General features: G+C 37.3%; 1 protein-coding gene and 2 non-coding genes across 3 annotated transcripts in view; 2 read left to right on the top strand and 1 right to left on the bottom strand.

Annotated features, from left to right (window-relative positions):
- Positions 1-20,159, top strand: part of LOC143387286 (transport and Golgi organization protein 1 homolog) — a 38,294-nt gene that overhangs the window by 1,066 nt on the left and 17,069 nt on the right. The window contains exons 2-6 of the mRNA XM_077107895.1: positions 2,845-2,978; positions 5,863-5,970; positions 7,818-10,629; positions 12,208-12,411; positions 14,769-14,917. Of these exons, the coding sequence (XP_076964010.1) occupies positions 2,845-2,978; positions 5,863-5,970; positions 7,818-10,629; positions 12,208-12,411; positions 14,769-14,917 (3,407 nt within the window). The remainder of the gene's footprint in view (positions 1-2,844; positions 2,979-5,862; positions 5,971-7,817; positions 10,630-12,207; positions 12,412-14,768; positions 14,918-20,159) is intronic.
- LOC143387289 (U6 spliceosomal RNA) lies at positions 1,284-1,390 on the top strand. Its single transcript, XR_013089829.2, has one exon. It is a non-coding gene; the product is annotated as a U6 spliceosomal RNA (small nuclear RNA).
- On the bottom strand, positions 17,910-18,016 carry LOC143387290 (U6 spliceosomal RNA). Its single transcript, XR_013089830.2, has one exon. It is a non-coding gene; the product is annotated as a U6 spliceosomal RNA (small nuclear RNA).

Below are 20,159 nucleotides of genomic sequence, written 5' to 3' on the forward strand. Positions count from 1 at the left end.
TTAGACTCAGTCGCTAGTGTTGTTGGAACCTCTTTCCTCTATATATTTACTGGCCCAGAAAACTTCTTATGGCCTCCCGCTTGGTTTCTAGTAACCTTGTAACTTGATGACTGTGTTGTCCATAAATTGTAAGCAGTACATATTTTAAAATATTCATGCTAAAAAAGGCCAAGAAGTTTACCATTGAGCTCTTTATGCCTAAATTGGTGTTACCAAAAACAAATTTTATAATTTGAATTGTTTGTTCCACTCCAATAAAGAAAAAAGATGTCTCCAATATATGTTAAGCAGTTCCTAGAGGTAACCCTAAGACTGGAGTAAATAAACACTCAGAAAAGCAAAGCAGCTGCCATGATATTTCCTTTCAGTTTTGGGTGAACAAAATCAGGCTTCCAGCATGGTAGAATGTTTGCTATTCTTTGCTATCAAGCGCTATCCTACGAGGGCTACCTGGACTATCTCATCACTGATGCTTCCTCAGTACTAAGACATGGTGTTGGTAAGGTTCAGTGGGGTAACATAACTTGAGAAATGGCCTGTGTCCAAACAGATGTGACCAAACACAACAGGTGGGTCTGTGTTGTGTTGTAGGAAGTAGTGAGGTGTGTATGTCAGGTGTCCTTGTGTGCCTTCCAAATAAGTGCTCCAAAAAAAAAAAAAAAGAACTAAATAGGTGCTCCATAATATGCATTGTGTTGTCACCTAATATATTACTGATTTGTAAATCCTCTATGACCTAAGGGGGAACAAGAGAAACACTGCCATTTCCACTTGTGATGAGAATTCCCCACCTTAAAGTTGGCCTCTTAATTATATATGAATTAAGATGCTGACAGTTTTGAAAATAGTCCTATTTTAGCTTCAAAGAAACAAGTTACCCTCTCCAAATCTGTGTTTGTTCCTCAGACATATATTTTTATAAAACACACATTCTTGTGTATTTTACTGCTAATTGGCTTTTAGAAAAAGTGTTATTTTCATTTCTTCTTTGTGCTTTTTACATACATCTATTGTCCATTTCATCTTAAATCAGAAACTGTGTATTTGGTCAACCAAAAGAAAAATGTTGCTTCTACCAGTTTCTAGATCAATTGTGATTCTAGTCCTGCATTTTAAGCATGAAGGTATTACCTGACCTTTTCTCATGGTTAAACTTGTTCCTTGTCAGATAGGATACCCACTTTTGATTTTGTTTATTGAAAAAAATACGAATGAGGATTTTTGAAACAATCTTAATGTTGGATATAGTCAACAATATTTGCTCAGAGAAAATACATTTCCTGGTGCTCGCTTCGGCAGCACATATACTAAAATTGGAACGATACAGAGAAGATTAGCATGGCCCCTGCGCAAGGATGACACGCAAATTCGTGAAGCGTTCCATATTTTTAAAGCAGTCTGGAGATTCCTGGGAAAGCTGGGAATGGAACCACCATTTGACCCAGCTATTGCCCTTCTCGGACTATTCCCTGAAGACCTTAAAAGAGCGTATTACAGGGATACTGCCACATCGATGTTCATAGCAGCACAATTTACAATAGCTAGATTGTGGAACCAACCCAGATGCCCTTCAATGGATGAATGGATTAAAAAAATGTGGCATCTATACACCATGGAGTATTACGCAGCACTAAAAAATGACAAAATCTTGGAATTTGCAGGGAAATGGATGGCACTAGAGCAGATTATGCTTAGTGAAGCTAGCCAATCCCTAAAAAACAAATACCAAATGTCATCTTTGATATAATGAGAGCAACTAAGAATAAAGCAGGGAGGAAGACCAGGAAGAAAAGATTAACATTAAACAGAGACATGAGGTGGGAGGGAAAGGGAGAGAAAAGGAGAATTGCATGGAAACGGAGGGAGACCCTCATTGTTATACTAAATTATATATAAGAGGTTGTAAGTGGAATGGGAAAATAAACAAGGTGAGAAATGAATTACAGTAGAAGGGGTAGAGAGAGAAGATGGGAGGGGAGGGGATGGGGGATAGTAGAGGATAGGAAAGGTAGCAGAATACAACAGTTACTATTATGGTATTATGTAAAAATGTGGATGCGTAACCCATGTGATTCTGCAATCTGTACTTGGGGTAAAAAAGGGAGTTCATAACTCACTTGAAGCTAATGAATGCTAATGTATGAAATATGATATGTCAAGAGCTTTGTAGGGTTTTGAACAACCAATAAAAAAATTAAAAAAAAAATAAAAATAAATGAGAAAAAAAAAAAAAAGAAAATACATTTCCTGGTAATTTACCCAGATCCTGAACACAGAGACAGCAACTCTGCTGCAAATGAAATTGACAGTGTTTACGGCTGCATGGTAGCACTTGCAGCCACTTAAAGGTAATGTCTTTTAGCGGTTAGTTCAAGTTAATTAACCCCTTGGGGGTTCCTGGATATTCTTCCCTCTTCCCTCCCTATTACCTCTGCATGAAGCCATACTTAAGCCTGTCCGTGTCTACACTTGGATTTACATATTTGCAAAATGAAGCTTTTTATGATTATGAAACAGAAAAAATTGAGGCCTGAAAGAACCAAGAGTTTCACTGAAACCAGCCATGGTTGGTGGTAGCCACATGGCTTTTTATTTCTCAGCACAGAGAAAAATAGAGAAGCTTCCTTTTTCCCTGTCTAATTGCAGGGAATATTGTATTTTATAGCAATAAAATCTCTAAGAATTTTAGATACTTTGAGCAGGTGAATTAAAAGTGATTCCAGAGAGTACTGGAAAAACTTGATTTTTGTTCATAGTGGGATTCATATTTCCTGATGGGTCAATGTGGATTGTGAATAATCAAGTTCTAATGTTTGGTTTTCTTTTTTCAATGTTCATATACAGTGTTAATGTACCGAGGTGAAGTTCTTGAAGATTTCAGAGGCCCAGATTGTCGTTTTGTGAATTTAAAAAAAGGTGACCCTGTATATGTCTACTATAAACTGGCAGAGGTATCACCAGAACTTTGGGCCGGAAGTGTAAGTAAAAGTTTGACAGGTTTTATATTCTTACTTTTGATGGGTTTTTTCAGCAGTGTAGATTTAAATGACTGATTCCTTGGGGTCTTTGTAGAGTTAACCTGACCTCTCTGCCAGGCCCTGTGCTCCTTAGGCCTGGCACACCATAGAAAGTCAGTAGACTTTCTGAAACAGAACTGAACTGGTTGTGGTTGCTACCCCTCACATCAAGTTCCAGAAGGCTCTACACAGCATAAAGGTTGTCATGGTGAAAACCTGACAATTCTTAGCTTTGCTGCTTCAAAAGGGAAGGATTCATGGACATTAGAGTTAATCCTGTAAATTAAGTCTGAGACAGTAACTCAGGCATGCATATTTAAAGTTGATTTTTTGTGTATTTTACCTAATCATTTGTGCTGTTTTTACTCTAAAAAAGCAGAATATTATGTTAATTATGTGCTTTTTTTTTTCTTTTTTGCGACTTCTGGGTCATCCATTTCCTGCTTTTCCTATAATCTATGCCTGAAGGTTCCCCCAGGGGTTCTACTTCTAGCCAGTTGTATGGATCTTCTGATGAAAGACATGACATTGCTTATATCAAGCTTTGATATTTTAAATGGGGAGATTCACTAGGAGTGACCTCATTGAGAGACTTATGAGTATTGTCCTTTTCATTTAAAAAAATGTGATATGTGGATTGTTTACTTAAAATAGTAGCAAGGGTCTTTGATGACTGTAGGAATGTTCCAGTTTAGAGACATTCCGGGTTGCATCCCTGAAAGTCCTCACCCTAAATAAAATACCACACAGCAGAAAATAAGACAGAAAATAAGAGTAATCCCTATGGGAAAACTAGTTTCATTTTGTTGCCATTTCTGATTCTTAGGGAATGATCTTGAAACTTGGTGCCTTTAGGTACAAACTTTATATTTAGACAGAGTCCCAGTTGCAGTACTCCATATAAAGAACCATCTATTGTTTCTTTCATACCAAATAGGATTCGTAATCTTTAAACTTGGAACTGGTTTTCCATGTATCTAAGTTAAGTGGCATTTTTCATACAGTAGTCATCTTTCTCCCCTTCTTTGAGCTTTTGGATAAATGGGCTTGATTTACATTTTCTCCTGTCACATTGTAGCCTGTTAACTATGTTCATCCCTAGGACTCTTGCCATTCTGGGTGGCAGCACTCATCCTGTCTTCCTGAGGAGCCCTGCTTTCAGCACCTGACCAGAAAGGATCTTTGCCGACTGATGAGTGTTTGGGTGGCACTTTGTTTGCATTGCTCCTGTGGCATTCATTTGTCTTCTTTGCCTTCAGTCAGGTTGTGTTTTATCTTAGCTCCCTATAAAGTGAAAAACTCAGTTAGGAAAGGACCCCTGTCTAATTCATCTTCCTTTTGAATATTTCCTTTCAGGGCAGTGGCACTTAAGTACATTTGTTCTGATAGTAGCTTATGCACAATTTGTTCTCTTGTGGCAGTTCTTTGCTCCCCACCCACAAATCAAATCAGCAGCACCTTGGCAGGGATGATGTATGGAAGCAAAATTAGGTATAAAAATTATTTCCAGTCATGAGCCTCTGTGATTCTGCATCATTTTTTTTTCATATCACAAGAAATGGGATACCACCCAGTGTGTAATTATGGAGCTTTATATAATCTATGGTCTCAATTGACACAGATTAAGAAGAGATAAATGTGTTTCCTTTCTCCATACATCTCTGGTTTTTTTTTCCTTTTCCAAATTTAACCTTAATAGAATTTTCATCAGAAGGGAAAAGTGTATTTCCCCTCAGACTTGCCTCTCATGTCATGAATGTTATACTTAGGAAATTAAAAACTCTTTAGTTTTCAAAATGATTCTCCTTTTGAGTTTTTAGTTTTCATTCTGCAATGTTGTTGGTTTTCTAGAGTCTCAGACTTTATCTGCCAGTGATGAAGCTTTTAATTGCTCCGTCTTATCTAATCTTCATGGCAGTATTCTACCACTAATACTGGCTCTCAGATGGTTTCTAGATATAACAAGAACATTCATGAATGGGGATATTTTAGAGTTAGTGATAAGATGCCTTTTTTAATTTTCTTTTTTGGGCATTTGATTTGCCTATCAGTTTCCTTTAATTATTGGCAAGAATCTTCTGTTCCTTTTAGTCAGTAGTTAGTAATAAGAGTGTCTTTCTCAAGGGGAACTTTATATACCTTTTGTACACTTTATGTAACTTCATATAATTTAGCTGTTGGTGCTGAAAATAAATGGGGTTCTTTTCTGCAGAGGATTTATTTTGGGTGAAACTGAAGCTTGATATGTGGTTTAGTATGCATTATATTGTAATTTTATTTTCTCCCCAAGTACTTGTAAAAGTAGATTTGGAAAAAGCTAGGAAAGCATATACTATCAATACATTTGCTATAGTGGTAATACATTTTAGAGATTTTGTATTGTTTTTACTTATTAATTTTCATGACTGTTGTGTATTGGTTAAGAAAGACATAAATATTGGTTTATGAGCAATGCTACAAAATGTACAGGTAAATTCTTGCTAGAGGCTATTTGGAATTGCATTTATAACCAGCTTTGATTTATATAGTTTTAGCCATATAATATACAATAATCTCCTATGCAGATCTTTTATTTACTTCAGAAGTCTTTACTTTATATGCTCTGTGTTGAGAATTAAGCTAAATGTAAAAAAGAAAACTTCAGTGGTTGGAAATGTTGTTTTAACAGTTCTGTACTTAATTTTTATTTGGAATAATAATCTCAGTGTAATTGTTATAGCAACTTTCTTTCTTGGTTATAGCATATACCTATCTATTATGTGTATATTTCCTGCCACTTCTGAGAATCTCTTATTTATATTCCTTGTACAGAATTTATTTTATATTTGTCTCTTTTGCACTATAGGTTGGCCATATTTTGGCCATATTTGGCATTATTTTTGGACATTTTCCAAAAGATTTCATCAAAGTAGTTCGTGAATATACTAAAAAAGAGCTACAAATTCTAACAAATGTAAGTTATGGATTTCTTCATCTAAATGTAAGTTAAGCAGTTAACTGCTTCTGAAAGTTTTATAATGTGTTCATAACATTTGTGTATCAGATTTTCATTTGAAATCAGACTACCTATAAAAAAAAGTTTGAAAGGCATTCAAGGGTGATTATATTATAATCTGAGAGTTTTCTAATATATTGAAACAGATATTCTTATAGAAGGCTGTTTACTCAACTATAGGGCTTTTCTCTTCTGTTTTATATGTGAAAAATAAATAATTTAATATATTTGTACTTGGCTATTAAATTTAAGAGGTAAATACTTTCATTTTACAGGCAAAAGGAGGTATTCCAACTTGAAAACTACTCATTGGATAGTTATTAGACATTTTAAGTATATTTAGGTTAAATTAATAAACTCTAACTTTTATACTAGGCTAGAAATACGTACTTACAAAGGTTTTCTTATTCTTAGTCATATATGGGATCATAGTCATGTTATAGATTTGGAAAAGGGGACCTGAGCGTTTCAGATGATGTTCAGTCTCAGATCTTTTAAGGCCCCAACTGCTTCCTTTATACAGCATTCCTGTATTGTGCTCTGACTTAAATTGATTTTGTGACTGAAAGGATTTCGTGTTCTAGAATTCTCACTTCAGCTGATAATTTTCTAGAGTTTTAAATTGTGTAGTAATTATGCCCACCAACATTGAAACATCTTTGGGCAGCTCTTTGTAGTGGCTGTAGAATATGCAAGCTGCTAGGCTAGGATAGTTCTTAGATTAGATGGGGTGAATGGATAAAGTTATCCTGTTTGTTGTTGCTGTTCCTAAAATTTCTTCATAATCTCAGGGGCCATAAAATCACTTCTGTTGCTTGTTGGACTTCATTGTTGGTAAAGAGAGTTAGTTCTTGGGATTTAAGCTGTGACAGCAGTTCACTGATTACAGAGAACTCATTTGTTTTGAACTCTGCCTTCTCATTATGTTTCCCATTACATGCATCCCTCATGGCTTAGAAATGCATGTGATGGGGAGAGGAAATCACTCATCCCTACTACATTGAACTGCCTCCCCCACCCCCAGAACCCCCACAGAATATTATGAAGATTTAATTAGGAGATGGAAATTTTTAAAAAAATTTTCATTCATACTATGGCTCCTTTTATATGTCAATTTGCTTACTAGTGGCAAGAAGGAAGACTAGATAAATATATAGATAGTCCTGAGAGAGGTCTTAGTGACTGTAAAATCCTGATGAAGAGGAAGGTGTATAACTTGTTGAATCTTGTTTTCAGTTTGTTCTTGTGGTAATAATAATGTGAGGAGCCTCCTTCATATCATTCTTTATTCCATCAAATGTACTTGTATCTCAGTAAGATACTTTAAAACTGATTCATCTTTCTCAATGCTGCAGGATCTTCCAGCTTCTCCTGAGCAAATGATTAAGAATTAAATTCCTGAAACATAGGTGTAGATATTAAGTGCTGGAGGATCCTATAAGTGATACCTTGCCTTTCCCTACTTATGCTCAGAGCAAATTGAGAGAGACCCAAGAGTCAGGCTGTTGGAGACCAAATTGTCACCATTTTAACTCATTATGCTTTTTAAAGAATATGACCCATGTTAAAAAAAGAAAGAAAGAAAGAAAGAAAGAAAGAAAGAAAGAATAGACTTTCTAACACTGTAGTCTAGAAAAAGACAGATTTACTCAGCCATAGAAGGAGTTAGCCAATGGGGGTTGGAGGAGGGTAATCTGGTTGACCCCAAAGATTCTTTAGAACCAATCCTGAATTTGGGAGCGTGGATGAGTTTGCTTTTGTGACACTTTGTTATTGACACACTAATGTTTTCCTTTTCCTTACAGGAGACAGATTTTGTCTGTTTTGATGGTGGAAGAGATGATTTTGATAATTATAATGTAGAAGAACTTCCAGGATTTTTGGAATTGTATGATTCTGCAAATGAAAATTCTGAGAAAGCTATAGAAAAAGTGGAACAATTTCCTGAAGTCTCCCAGGACATTGAACCTGAACCTAAACCAGTAGTAGCAAACTCAGAGCAAATTGAAAGTGCATTCTCAGAAAATACTATGGATCTTGAGGAACAATTTTTGGCTCAGAAGAACCATCCTCATGCAGATAGTCAAACAGATAATGCTCAGGGTGAACAAACTTCATTTGAACCCTTTGAAGAAATACTACAAGATGAATTGATAGTGCCAGAAAGTGAAAACAACAAAACCAGCAACAGTTCTCAGGTCTCAAACGAACAGAAGACTGATGCTTATACACTTTTGAAAAAAGAAATGACATTAGACTTGAAAACCAAATTTGGCTCTACTGCTGATGTACTTGTGTCTGATGATGAGACGACCAGACTGGTGACTTCATTAGAAGATGATTTTGATGATGAGGAATTGGATGCTGATTATTATGCATTTGATAAGGAAGAAGAGGAGAATGAGGAAAGCTTTGGGGAGCTCCCATTACTAACCTTTATAAGTGAAGAAGGCATGAAATTCCCAGTGGAGTTTGGAGTGGAGAAATATTCAATAAGTGAAGAGCAGAATTCAAATGAAGAAGATAAGGTTGAGGTAACTCTGCCCCCAGGCATCAAGGATGATGATAAAAATATACTGACAACCTTGGAGGATACTTTATTTATTGGCACAGGTGGTGACGAGAAAACAGATATGATGGATTTGGGGAATTCTTATTCAGAAGAAGAAAAAGAAGATGAGGAAGCTTTAGTTCCAGATAGAAAACAGAAGAAACCAAAAGCAGCAACAGATTATATTTATCCTGAAAGTGCAAAATATGGTCTTTTTGTGGAAACCTCTAAGACAGATAATGATGAAGAGCCAAAAGTGGACATCGAACTTCATATTAAAGGAAAAGAGACAGATGTTCAGGAGCCTAAGAAGCACCTGATGCAAGATGTTTCAGAATTAGAGGATGAGAAGATAGAAGGGATGATTGCATATACTTCTCCCCAAAGCAATAAGCTCAGCTCATTGCCAGCTGTTGAAAAGGGCAAGGACACATTAAAATCAGCCTTTGAAAACAAAGAGAATGACCTAAAAGAAGCAGTTATCCATATCTCAAAAGACTCAAAAGAAGTGAATGAAGAACTCTCTTCACCTGGAGAGAAGATTTTGGAAGATAGCTTAGAGAATAAATCTCTACATAAAGCTGTAGGGAGTCTGATGACCCAAGAACAGAGTAAACCACCAGAATCCTTGGGTATTGCAACATTCCTGGGAGATAATCAAAATGATGCATCCAAAGATGGAATGGAGGAGCCAGGTTCAGTAAATACACCAACCCTGCACATAGACTCAGTGGAGCTTCAACCTCAGGAAATTAAAGAGGGACTAGTTCTGAAAACTGAAAATCAATCTGGATTCTCCTCTCCAGATGGAATTGGTTTGTTAAGAGAACGGGAAGAAGAGGTCCCCAGTCCCAGAAAAAATCTTTCTTGGCAACAAGAAAGAGATGTGATTGTTACAGTTAGTCATGTAAATGAGAAGATAGGGCTTTCCAAGGATGAGGGTAAAGAGCAGTCTTCGGCTGAAGAATTGATTCAGCATAAGGCAACACAGGGGACACAGGAAATTAAAAAAACAGAGCAAACTGATGAGGTAGAAGTTCCGGGTCTCCATACCAAAAGGCCAGCAGCAGTAGAGGAGGATTATTATCCCCCTGAAGAGCTACTGAAAGATGAAAATGCTGTAAGTGCAAAACAGTCAAAAGAAAGACATTCTGGGATTCAGAATGTTAACCAGCACGTTCTTGAGAAAGCAGTTTTAGAGACTATCAATCCTGATCCAGAAACCAAAGAAAACAAACAAGAAATGAGTATAATTTGGGAGATTTTTAAGAAAAGTGAAACCACAGCCAAAAGGGTAGACATGATGGACAAGGAACGAGGTGATATGGAAATGGGAAAGGAGGAAAGTCCTCTGGCAGATGAGGAAGCCCAGGGACTCTTTGATGGAAGTGATGAGGAAAACACTCAGACTTCAGGGATAAGTGAAGTATTTCAGGATAAAGATTCTGACGATCTTGAAAAAGACAACCCTAAGGAACATCTGAACACTTCAGGGTCTACAGAAAAGGCTACTGGAAAAGAAATCTCAAAAGAGGACCTTGAGGACATAGGGCATATCACGGATGCAGAAAGCCAGGGTCCTGCTTCTGCAGACCTTGAAGATGATATACTCCCACAGAGTCCACATATAGCCCTAAAGCCAGAGCTTAGCGATCAGGAGGAAGACTTGCCCATAATCCGCAGCTTCTTTACAGAACAAAAGTCCTTGCAACGCTTCCTGAAGTACTTTGATGTCCAAGAACTGGAAGCCATGTTGCAGGAAATGTCATTAAAGCTGAAGTTGGCACAGCAGGAGAGCCTGCCTTATAACGTGGAAAAAGTTCTAGATAAGGTCTTCCGTGCCTCTGAGTCACACATTTTGAGCGTAGCAGAGCAAATGCTTGATAATCGTGTGAATGATATTAGAAACATAGGAATAAAGGAAAGTAACATATTTGAAGAGGCTGCCGTGCTTGATGATATCCAATACTTGATCTATTTTGTGAGGTACAAGCACTCCACAGTGGAGGAGACTGCTCCATTGATAACAGCGCCTCCTCTAGAGGAAATCTGGGCTAAAGCTGAAGGTAAATTCCTGCCTGCGGCTTGAGCTGGAGAAAAGGAGTTGTTCCATCCAGGTGTTTTTGTGTATTATTGTAAAGTTCTATTCAGTTTCCATGTGCCTAAAGGAGAAAGAAGGCTGACTCAGGAGCCCCATATGTTCCTTTATTCATTCTTTTGGACTAGAGCATGAAAGTACATTCCTTATTCTTTTTTTCCTTTAGGACAGTTGGGATTGGTTAGCATGTTCAAAGAGAAATTTTATAAAAAGCTAAAGAGAAAGATATAAATGAGAAACTAATGCACAAAAGTAGACCTGTTAACAGTACATATTTTCTGTTAAAATTATAAAAGGGCTTTATTAAACATAATTTCTTAATCATAAAATATCTGTACTAGATCATGTGGGTGTGGAGTGACTAGCATAACTTTTTTTGTTTTTTTAGAATTTAATCTCTTTTTATGTGGTGCTGAGGATCGAACCCAGTGCCTCACCTGCACTAGGCAAGTGCTCTGTCACTCAATCCTAGCCCTAGAATAACTTTTAATGGATAGCTTGCCTGAATTCCCCTCCCCATCATTTATCTTTTGTGGATACCATGCTATTTCCAGTCTCTTGGGGGAGAGGTCACTTATTCTGGTTTTACTCCACTGGGTTCTAAGGTCCTTGCATTCATATTAATCAAGGATGGAACCAGGATGACAAGCCTTATAATGTAGTGCTTGACACATAGAAGCCTTTCAATTAAATATTCCTCAAACTGACAATGAGCCAATATCCTGATAAAAGCTTTCTGTTTCCTGGTTTCATATTTGATCATCTCTATCCATTGTTTTTCAAAATGAAATATTTCAACTGAGAGTATATGATAAGAATTCCAGAAGGACATAAAGCCATTGGAAAATTTACATCCCAAGAATGCTAATTTTACCTGATAATTTGGGGAAGAAAACAGTTGTACATTTAATCAAAGCAGATATATTTTGGATAAGAATGCAAAGTACAAGTGAATGTTCAGGGTAGAATATGTAAAGAGATAATCTTTGCTCTGGATCTTATTGGTCTATGTCCTGAGCTCAGGAAGGAGATAGGTTCACCTTTTGGTTCCTAGGTTACTTTGAACATATTTGAAAGGCACATTAGCAAGCTAGACTTATGGAATTCCCTTCTCTATACTGGCTTGGTGAGACCAGCACACTTGTAGATGAAAGAGTTACTGTTATTTCTGAGCAGAATAGACATTTCACATTTTTGTTCTGGACCAGAATTCTCTTCTGCACATTTATTCATGTGGGTGTATGTTGGTTTGCCAAGGGAAGGTAAGTTATTGAAGCCTCTATCATAAATGTATTTGTTTATGAAATACTTTGAATTAAAGGCTTCTTTATAAATTTGACTGTATAGTTCAGTCATCCTTTAAATGGGATGAAAACAATTAACCCTCCCGTATCCTTGCCCAGTGTTCTCATGGGCGCATGCCAGGACATGGAGGGCAGTGTTGAGGTATCTGGAGCTGTGTGCTGAGGGGGAGTGCTGATCATTGGGCTTAAGTGGGGGTAGATAGTGTCATCCAGCTGGCTCAATGCATTCTTCTCCCCTGTAGAGATGCAGCCACCCCACGAAGATGATTTTCCTAAAGAGAACACAAATCATCTTAATAGAAATCTTTATGAAGAGCCTCGCCTCCTGAGTCATCATTTAAATATGAACCATCCTAAAGAGCCCAGCCTCTTGAGTCAACCTGTGACTGAGGACATGGGTGTCTTAGAAGTGTCTCAGATCCCAAATACTGAGAAAGCAGACCCAGGTAAAGCTTGCCAATTTTTCTCTACAAAGTAGAGGCATTATCATAATGAAGGCTTTCAAGGATATTTGTTGCCAAAGGTACAAAATAGAGCAGAGAGTGATATAGGTACATGTGAGTTCAAAAAAAAAAATCTCTTAAGTGAGAGAAAATCAAGAATAAAGATGACTAGATATCAAAAATAGGCCAGAGACTATAACTCACCTAAAAGCAAATGTTTAGCTATGACTAGCTTGTGTAAACCATTTACAACTAAAATATTATTCTTCAAAGGCCTTATGCTCTAAAACTGTAATTTTCAACCAGACGAACAGCACCAGAAACTCTGGGGGTGGGACCCACAATCTGTCTTTACCAGGCCTTCCAGGAAAGTCTGGCCTGGTACAAGTTAGCTTGAGAATCACTGTTCATAGTCTCATAAATGCTGTGTTTTTTCCCTTTTCTTCTAAATGGAATGTAATATAGCTCAAGTCCTGTTTTGACTTGCTTCCTGGACATGGTAATTAAACTTTTTCAAATGCAGTCAATCATCCAGATCTTTATACTATATACTTACAGGAAACAGTACAGAACTGCAATCCATTTTAGTCTGACACTTATGAATACTTCATCATAGTACACAGTATCCAGTGGGAGATGAGAAACAATTTTTCAAAAAAATCCCCAATAATGGCATCAACAGCATTCTACTTTTGTGTTGTTCACTCTCATTTTATCAGTAAATTAGATGATGACTAATTGTTTTATTTTATCCATCCAGTATGGTGCTATGAAGCCATAATTACTGTATTTTGTGTTTTTAAAGGTTCTGGTCTGTAAGCATAGCTATAGCATTATCCTGCACCAGTGCAGGGCTTAGCATCACTGATCCTGACCCCACCGCCATCTGCACACACAGAGTGTAGGAGAACTCATAGCAGGGGGGGATTCAGTTAATTTGAGAAGGAATAACATATCAGTTCTCCCATTTTCCAGAAGACATTGCATCCATATATGAACACTACTGACTTATGAACTGTGTTTAACTCCATAAGGTTCTGAAAATGAATTACACACCATTAAGATTTGTTATTTTCATGCTCCAAAACTTTCAAGATTAGGGAAAACTTGGATTACAAAATTAAGCATGAATTATTTCCCTGGCCTTTTAGGTTCCACCACAAAATGATGTCAATCACCTTTATAGGTAAAATCTTCCCAAATGTCATTTAATGTGTCTCAGATGCTGAGATGCTGAGCCAAAGGGCAGACTTCACCAGCAGTCAAATTCATAGACCAATAGTGAATGGAGGGCCTGGGGTTGTAGCTCAGTGGTAGAGTGTTTGTCTAACATGTGAGGCACTGGGATTGATTCTCAGCACTGCATACAAATAAATAAAATAAAGGTCCATCAAAAACTAAAAAAAAAAAAATTTAAAAATTAGGCAAAAGCTTAAAAAAATAGTAGTGAATGGAATCTCAGGGTTGAGAAAGACCTTAGAGGCAACTGGTCCAACTTCCTTTTTTTTTAGAGAGAGAGAGAGGGAGAGAGAGAGAGAGAGAGAGTTTTAATATTTATTTTTTAGTTATCAGCGGACACAACATCTTTTTTTTTTTTTTTTTTAATGTGGTGCTGAAGATCGAACCCTGGCCGCACGGCCAGACGAGTGCTTGAGCCACATCCCCAGCCCAACTGGTCCAACTTATTAATAACTGCATGTTGGACTCCTAGCTGTTTAATCAAACGTACCCCAGGCTCATGTAACTCATACTGAAATTCCACCCCTACAAGCTCTCAGGTCTAACTGGAATTCTACCTCATTCACAGAGCCTCAATGCAGGTCTGTACCCAATTCCCTTTAGTCTCTCTTGGTATTACTGTGTTCTTTTTAAATAGCTGTCATCTGTCCACTCAATAAATAGTTGTTGAGTATCTCTGCCAGGTGCCAGATGCTGTGTTAAGCCTTGGCTCATTCCACCTGTAAATCTGCAAACCAAGACTCCCTCTCTTTCAGCTTTCCTAAAATTTTTAACAAAGTTTCACCAGCACTAAATCCATGTTTGTTGAATGTGACCCTGTCTATATATCTCTGGTTTTAAAAATTTTCCTTTAGTAAATATTGTTCTGATAGCAGTTGTATGGCCATGGAAGTAGTGGAAAGTAGACTGGAGATTGTTCATTTTATAATTGAAGGGTCTGACAGCTCTAATTAGGATTTTGAAGTTTTCTTCTCTGTGTTAATTGTCTTTAGGAGAACCACATATTCCAGGCACTGTGACTCATATATTTAGTGAAACACTCGATGAATATTGAAACTGAAGAGAGACAATTCTTATTCTATAGCATAAAATAAAATAGCCATTTCCCCTTTCAATTTTAGAGCTACTTATAACAGAAGGTACTCCTGTTGATGATGCTGATACAGAAAAACCACTAAAGGAGATAAAGGTGGAAGAGCCAGCAGATGCCACCCTTTTGGACAACGTGCTTTCCTTGTTATATTCATTCTTGCTTTATTTTACTAAGATGGTAAGTTTGACATAGTTTCTTCAATTAGAATGTTGATTATTTATTAGTTTTTAAGTGGCTTCTGGTCATGAAGTGAAGAACTTAAAATGTCTTTATGAAAATGACTCCTGACCCTTTGAGTAGATAGCTCCTAAAACAAAAGCCATAGGGGTGTGGCTTAATGGTACTTAGTTTAGCATATGAGTAAGATTTGCTGTCTACCAAGGCTGGACATTTGTACGCCTGTAAAAACTTGGTTCTTCCCCTCAGAACCTTTCATTCTGGCAGGGAGATAATAGCATTCACTTGAAACACAGTAAGATTATGGCAGAAAGAGAGGTATTTATTTGATGGTAGAACATTATTGTCCATAAATGCATTTATTATGGTTGGAAGGGCGATCAATAAGGTCAGAAAGTAGTAGAGATGTGTTTGAAGCACAGGCAAAGGGTAAACAGGAGTGTGACATGTGGTTTGTTGTTGATTAGACAGGCTGGGGTGGAGGATGGTGGGGGAAGCTGGCAGTCAGAACAAATGTGTTCAGAGAAATGGAAACATGAAGAAAAGGATATTTGGGGAGGCCAGGAGAATGTGAATAGTTGGTGTTGTATAACGTGTGAAGTTGGAGGGGGATGGTCTGTTGGAGAGGCCAGCAAATCTTAAAGGAAGTCATGAGCCAAAGTAGCATTAGACCATTAATAGTGGGGATCCTTAGAAAGTTTTAAGAATGAAAGGAATTAGGTTAGATCTGTTTCTTAGAAAGAGTCACTTAAGGCTGACCTTTCTAAAGAAAATCATGATCCAAACAAGACATTTAATCTGTCTAGAAGCTTATCTAAGCATTTTAGGACTTACCTCCCCCTCATGGTATTTGTTGATGTTGGACTTTTAGAGTTTAATTATAGGAATGAGAAAGCTTTTAGAGCTTGGAGGATAAGATGGTCCTAGGGCTATTGTGACAGTAATCCTTCTCAACTGAAGTTGTTTCCTGTAGGTTGTGTTATTTCAAGACTTGTGTAAGAAAAGTGATGTCGTTGTTTTCCTTGTAAAATGTATAGATTTTGAAGCCAGGAAGATCTGGTTTCAAATCCCAAGGTTATCATTTAGAAGTTTGGGCAAATAACTAAACTTTTCAATATCAGATTTCCCATCTGAAAAATGTAGATAATGCTTACTCCAATCATAAGAATTAAATGATTTGACAAGGTAAAGTGTCTGGTGAGGTGTCTGGCATTTTGTAGGGTTTTACCCCCACGCACCCCCTAATTCTCATGTAGGCAGTCAGAGGTGGTATAAAGACAATGAATACCTGGGGAGGAAAGACCACCAGGGTGGAAAAGATGTGATGGGGAGAAATGAATCATTTTTCAGTTGGCTCCATGTTTGTTCATGGTGGTGGCAGCCACCTGGGTAAGGAGTATGTACAAGCCAGGCAGTTAGAATAATGATATTTCCAGTGATTAAAACCCAGTCTTCCACAGTCATAATTTGATTATCAGAATGAATCAACATCACTTGGAAAGTTTACAGCCTCACAATATGGGAAGGATTTCTTTATTCATATTTTTAGGTATGCACAGAGCCCTCCTCTAGGTCTAGGTCGGGGTACACGAATGTGGTGCAGGTATGGTCAGTGATTTTGTGGTGATAGGTAAGACATTGATGTGAGTGGCAAAGAAGAGGCACAATGTTACGAGACTGATTTGAAAGGAGCCTTCAAAAAGGCATTTTGATGGCCCAGTATGTACAGGACATTGTGCGAGGACTAAAAGAGTCTAACAGGTGTAAGGCATGATTGTGATTTTTGAAAGCCTTAAGAAAAGGACTTAACAAATATATGCAAAAATTATGAACAAGTCAATGTAAAATCTTAAACAAGTAGTATGATATCTGATAGGACTGGAGAGTAATAGGCTCTGATGTGTTTGGGAGATGTGCACCAATCAGATTCATTGATCAATGGAATCTTAGTAGAATCTTAGTGTTAGAAGAAATCTTGGAAGGCTGTTAGTCTAGTTTCTCACTCATTGCTGTAATTTTCTTTACTGTGGCCCTGATGAGTAGTTATGAGGCCTGTACACCAGTATTTCCTAGCATGAGTCACTCTCTTACAAGGCTATATGTTCTTCTGTTGTCTAGTTCATCCTTCTATTGACTCCAAATTTTCCTCCACATGATTTCCTCTATAAAATTGAATTCTTTTCTACATAGAAATCCTTTAAATATTTGAAGTTATATCTTAATTTAAAAGTTATTTTTAGTATTTTTATCATGGAAACTTTTAAATAAGAGCAGAGAGAATAGTAGGGGACTATAGGTAACCATAACACACTGTACATTTCAGAATACTAGAAGAAAAGATTGTGAAAGTTTTACCATAAATGATGTTTGAGGAGGTAGATATATTTAACCTGATTTAAACGTTACATAGTGTATACATGCATCAAAATGTCATGTTACCTACTTCAATAATTATAATGTTTATTTCTATGTACTAATTAAAAAATAAATTTAATTAGAAAAGCTTTAAAGAAAAGCATAGAGAATAGTATAATGAACCCACAGGCCATCACCCAACTTAACAGTAATTCCTTGATAGCCAATATCAGTGAGTTTTTTTTTTAATTTGTTCTAATTGGTTATACATGATAGCAGAATGCATTTTGATTCATTGTACATAAATGGAACAAAACTTTTCCTAGTTGTACTCAACACATGTAGTAGTCCTACATGTACCTCGGGTAATGAGGTTCATCTCATTCCACCATCTTTCCTATCGTTATGCCCTCTCGCCTGTCCTACCTCCCCTTTGCCCAATCAAAGTTCCTCCATTCTTTCCATGCCCCTTGCCACCCACCTCACCCCCATTATGGGTCAGCACCACTTTCAGAGAGAACATACAGCTTTTTGTTTTGCCATAATTTTTTTCTCTTTTAATGCTATAAGTAACATTTCATTTTGTATATGTACCACAGTTTCTTTATCCATTCATCTGTTGAAGGGTTGTTTCCACAAAACTATGGAATGCTTCACAAATGTGGGTGTCATCCTTGCTCAGGGACCATGCTAATTTTTTCTGTATTGTCCTAATTTTAGTATATGTGCTGCCAAAGCAATCACACTCTGAGTTTTAACAAATGTAGATACCCATGTAAAAACTACCATAATCAAGATATAGAACAGTTTTTTCATTAGAAAAGGGGTTTCCTTGGGATCCTTCCCAGTGAGTTCCTTCACCACCTGTTCCAGGCAACCACTGATAACTTTTTTTTTTTAAACTATAGATTCATTTTTCCTACAGTACTATTTCATATATATGCCCCTATAAGTGGACTCATATCTAGGAGTGCAATTGCCTCCTACATTTAATGTATGTTTTTATCTTATGTGATACTGTCAAGCCATGCTAAAAAATGACCACAATCATTTTATACTTCCACCAGCAATTTAGGAGACTTCCACTTGACTTCATCTTCACTAGCATTTGGGCCATTCTAGTGGGTATGTCTTTGTGAGTTTATTTCCTGACAATTAATGATATTGAGTGAACTTTTTTTTTTTTTTTTTGAGATAGGGTCTCACTAACTTGCTTAGGCTCTTGATAAGTTGCCAGATTCAAACTTGGGATCCTCCTACCTCAACCTTCTGAGTTTCTGGGATTACAGACATGTGCCATCATGCCTGGATCAAATACTTCTTCATGAGCTTGTTGACCATACTGTTTTTGTATGTCAACTCTCTCTGGCTAGCTGGAATCCAGACTTCTTCCAGCTCAGTGCCAACTGTGGGATTGGTTAACTAATAGTTTGTTCTTGGTCCTCACAGGTACTGCTTAGAATGTAGCCCCAAACTGAAGACCACCTCCATGCAGATTTCTGGAACTCTTTTTCTTTGTGGCTCCCATCTTTCTGGTAGTTTTCTCTACATGTTTTTGACTGCTTAATCTCCTGGAACTCTGGTCTCTTTCTCCTCAGTGAGACTGTTAGGCCCTATTTGGGTTCCCCTTCCCAAACTGAGGTCTAGAGGGTGCCTCAAGGTAGAATGCTCACCTATTTGTTCTCCTGCTCTTAGGGGTGACAGTTGCATGTCCCTTGTGGCTTTCTATATGAAAAATAGCTCTGGGCATGGTGGCACATGCCTTAATATTCTAGTGGCTCGGGAGGCTGAGAGAGGATCACGAGTTCAAAGCCAGCCTTAGCAAAAGTGAGGTTCTAAGTAACTCAGTGAGACCCTGTCTCTAAATAAAATACAAAATGGGGCTGAGACTGGGGATGTGGCTCAGTGATCAAGTGCTCTTGAGTTCAATCCCTGGTACCAAAAAAAAAAAAAAAAAAAATATATATATATATATATATTCCAACTTTCTGGTTGCTTTCAGTGGGAGAACAAGTCTCATATAAGTTACTATCTATTGATTTCTCCTTTTGTTGGAACTTTTTGCAATAATTGAAAAAAATATGTTTGTGGGACTTCTAGGATATATTGTAGTTTTGGTGAATAAATGACAATCCCCCTGGCACAACAATTTAATCTGTTTTCTCTATTGCCTTTTTTTTTTTTTTTTTTTTTTTGGTGGTGCTGGGGATTGAACCTCGGGCTTTATGCATTCTAGGCAAGTGCTGAGCTAACAACCTCAGCCTCTCTCTGTTGCTTTATATTTCTTGGAAATTGGTAGTCAGGTTTAGGTTCAATTCTGTTTCTTATGAAAACTTAATAGGAAATATTGCATTGACATATGCATGTCCTCTCCTTTGATGTTGACTACTAGTCAACAGTGACATTGGTGAGATTTGCTAATATATTATAGGTTGCAAAATAGCAATGGTCTGAGTTGCTGGGATTTTTCTTTCTTCATTTAAAGGCTGGGATGCCTACACAAATAAAAATTTGATTATTCTTTTTTTTGGGGGGGTACTGGTGATTAAACTCAGGGGCACTTGGCTAGTGAGCCATATCCCCAGCCCTATTTTGTATTTTATTTATATACAGTGTTTCACTGAGTTGCTTAGCAATTCCCTTTTGCTGAGGCTGACTTTGGACTTGCTATCCTCCCTCCTCAGCCTCCCTAGCTACTGGGATTACAAGTGTGTGCCACGGCGCCTGGCTATGATTGATTATTCTTTACACAGATATTTGGTTTGTATAGTTAAGGCAGGAGATAAATATTTGTTTCCTTTTCTTCATTTAAACACTTTTCAGAATAGTAAGGTATTCTTCTAGCTTATCAAATGATACCCAAAGGGTTTTGAAATCTTTTTATTGT

Source organism: Callospermophilus lateralis (assembly GCF_048772815.1).
Source record: "Callospermophilus lateralis isolate mCalLat2 chromosome 10 unlocalized genomic scaffold, mCalLat2.hap1 SUPER_10_unloc_1, whole genome shotgun sequence".
NCBI classification, from domain to species: Eukaryota; Metazoa; Chordata; class Mammalia; order Rodentia; family Sciuridae; genus Callospermophilus; species Callospermophilus lateralis.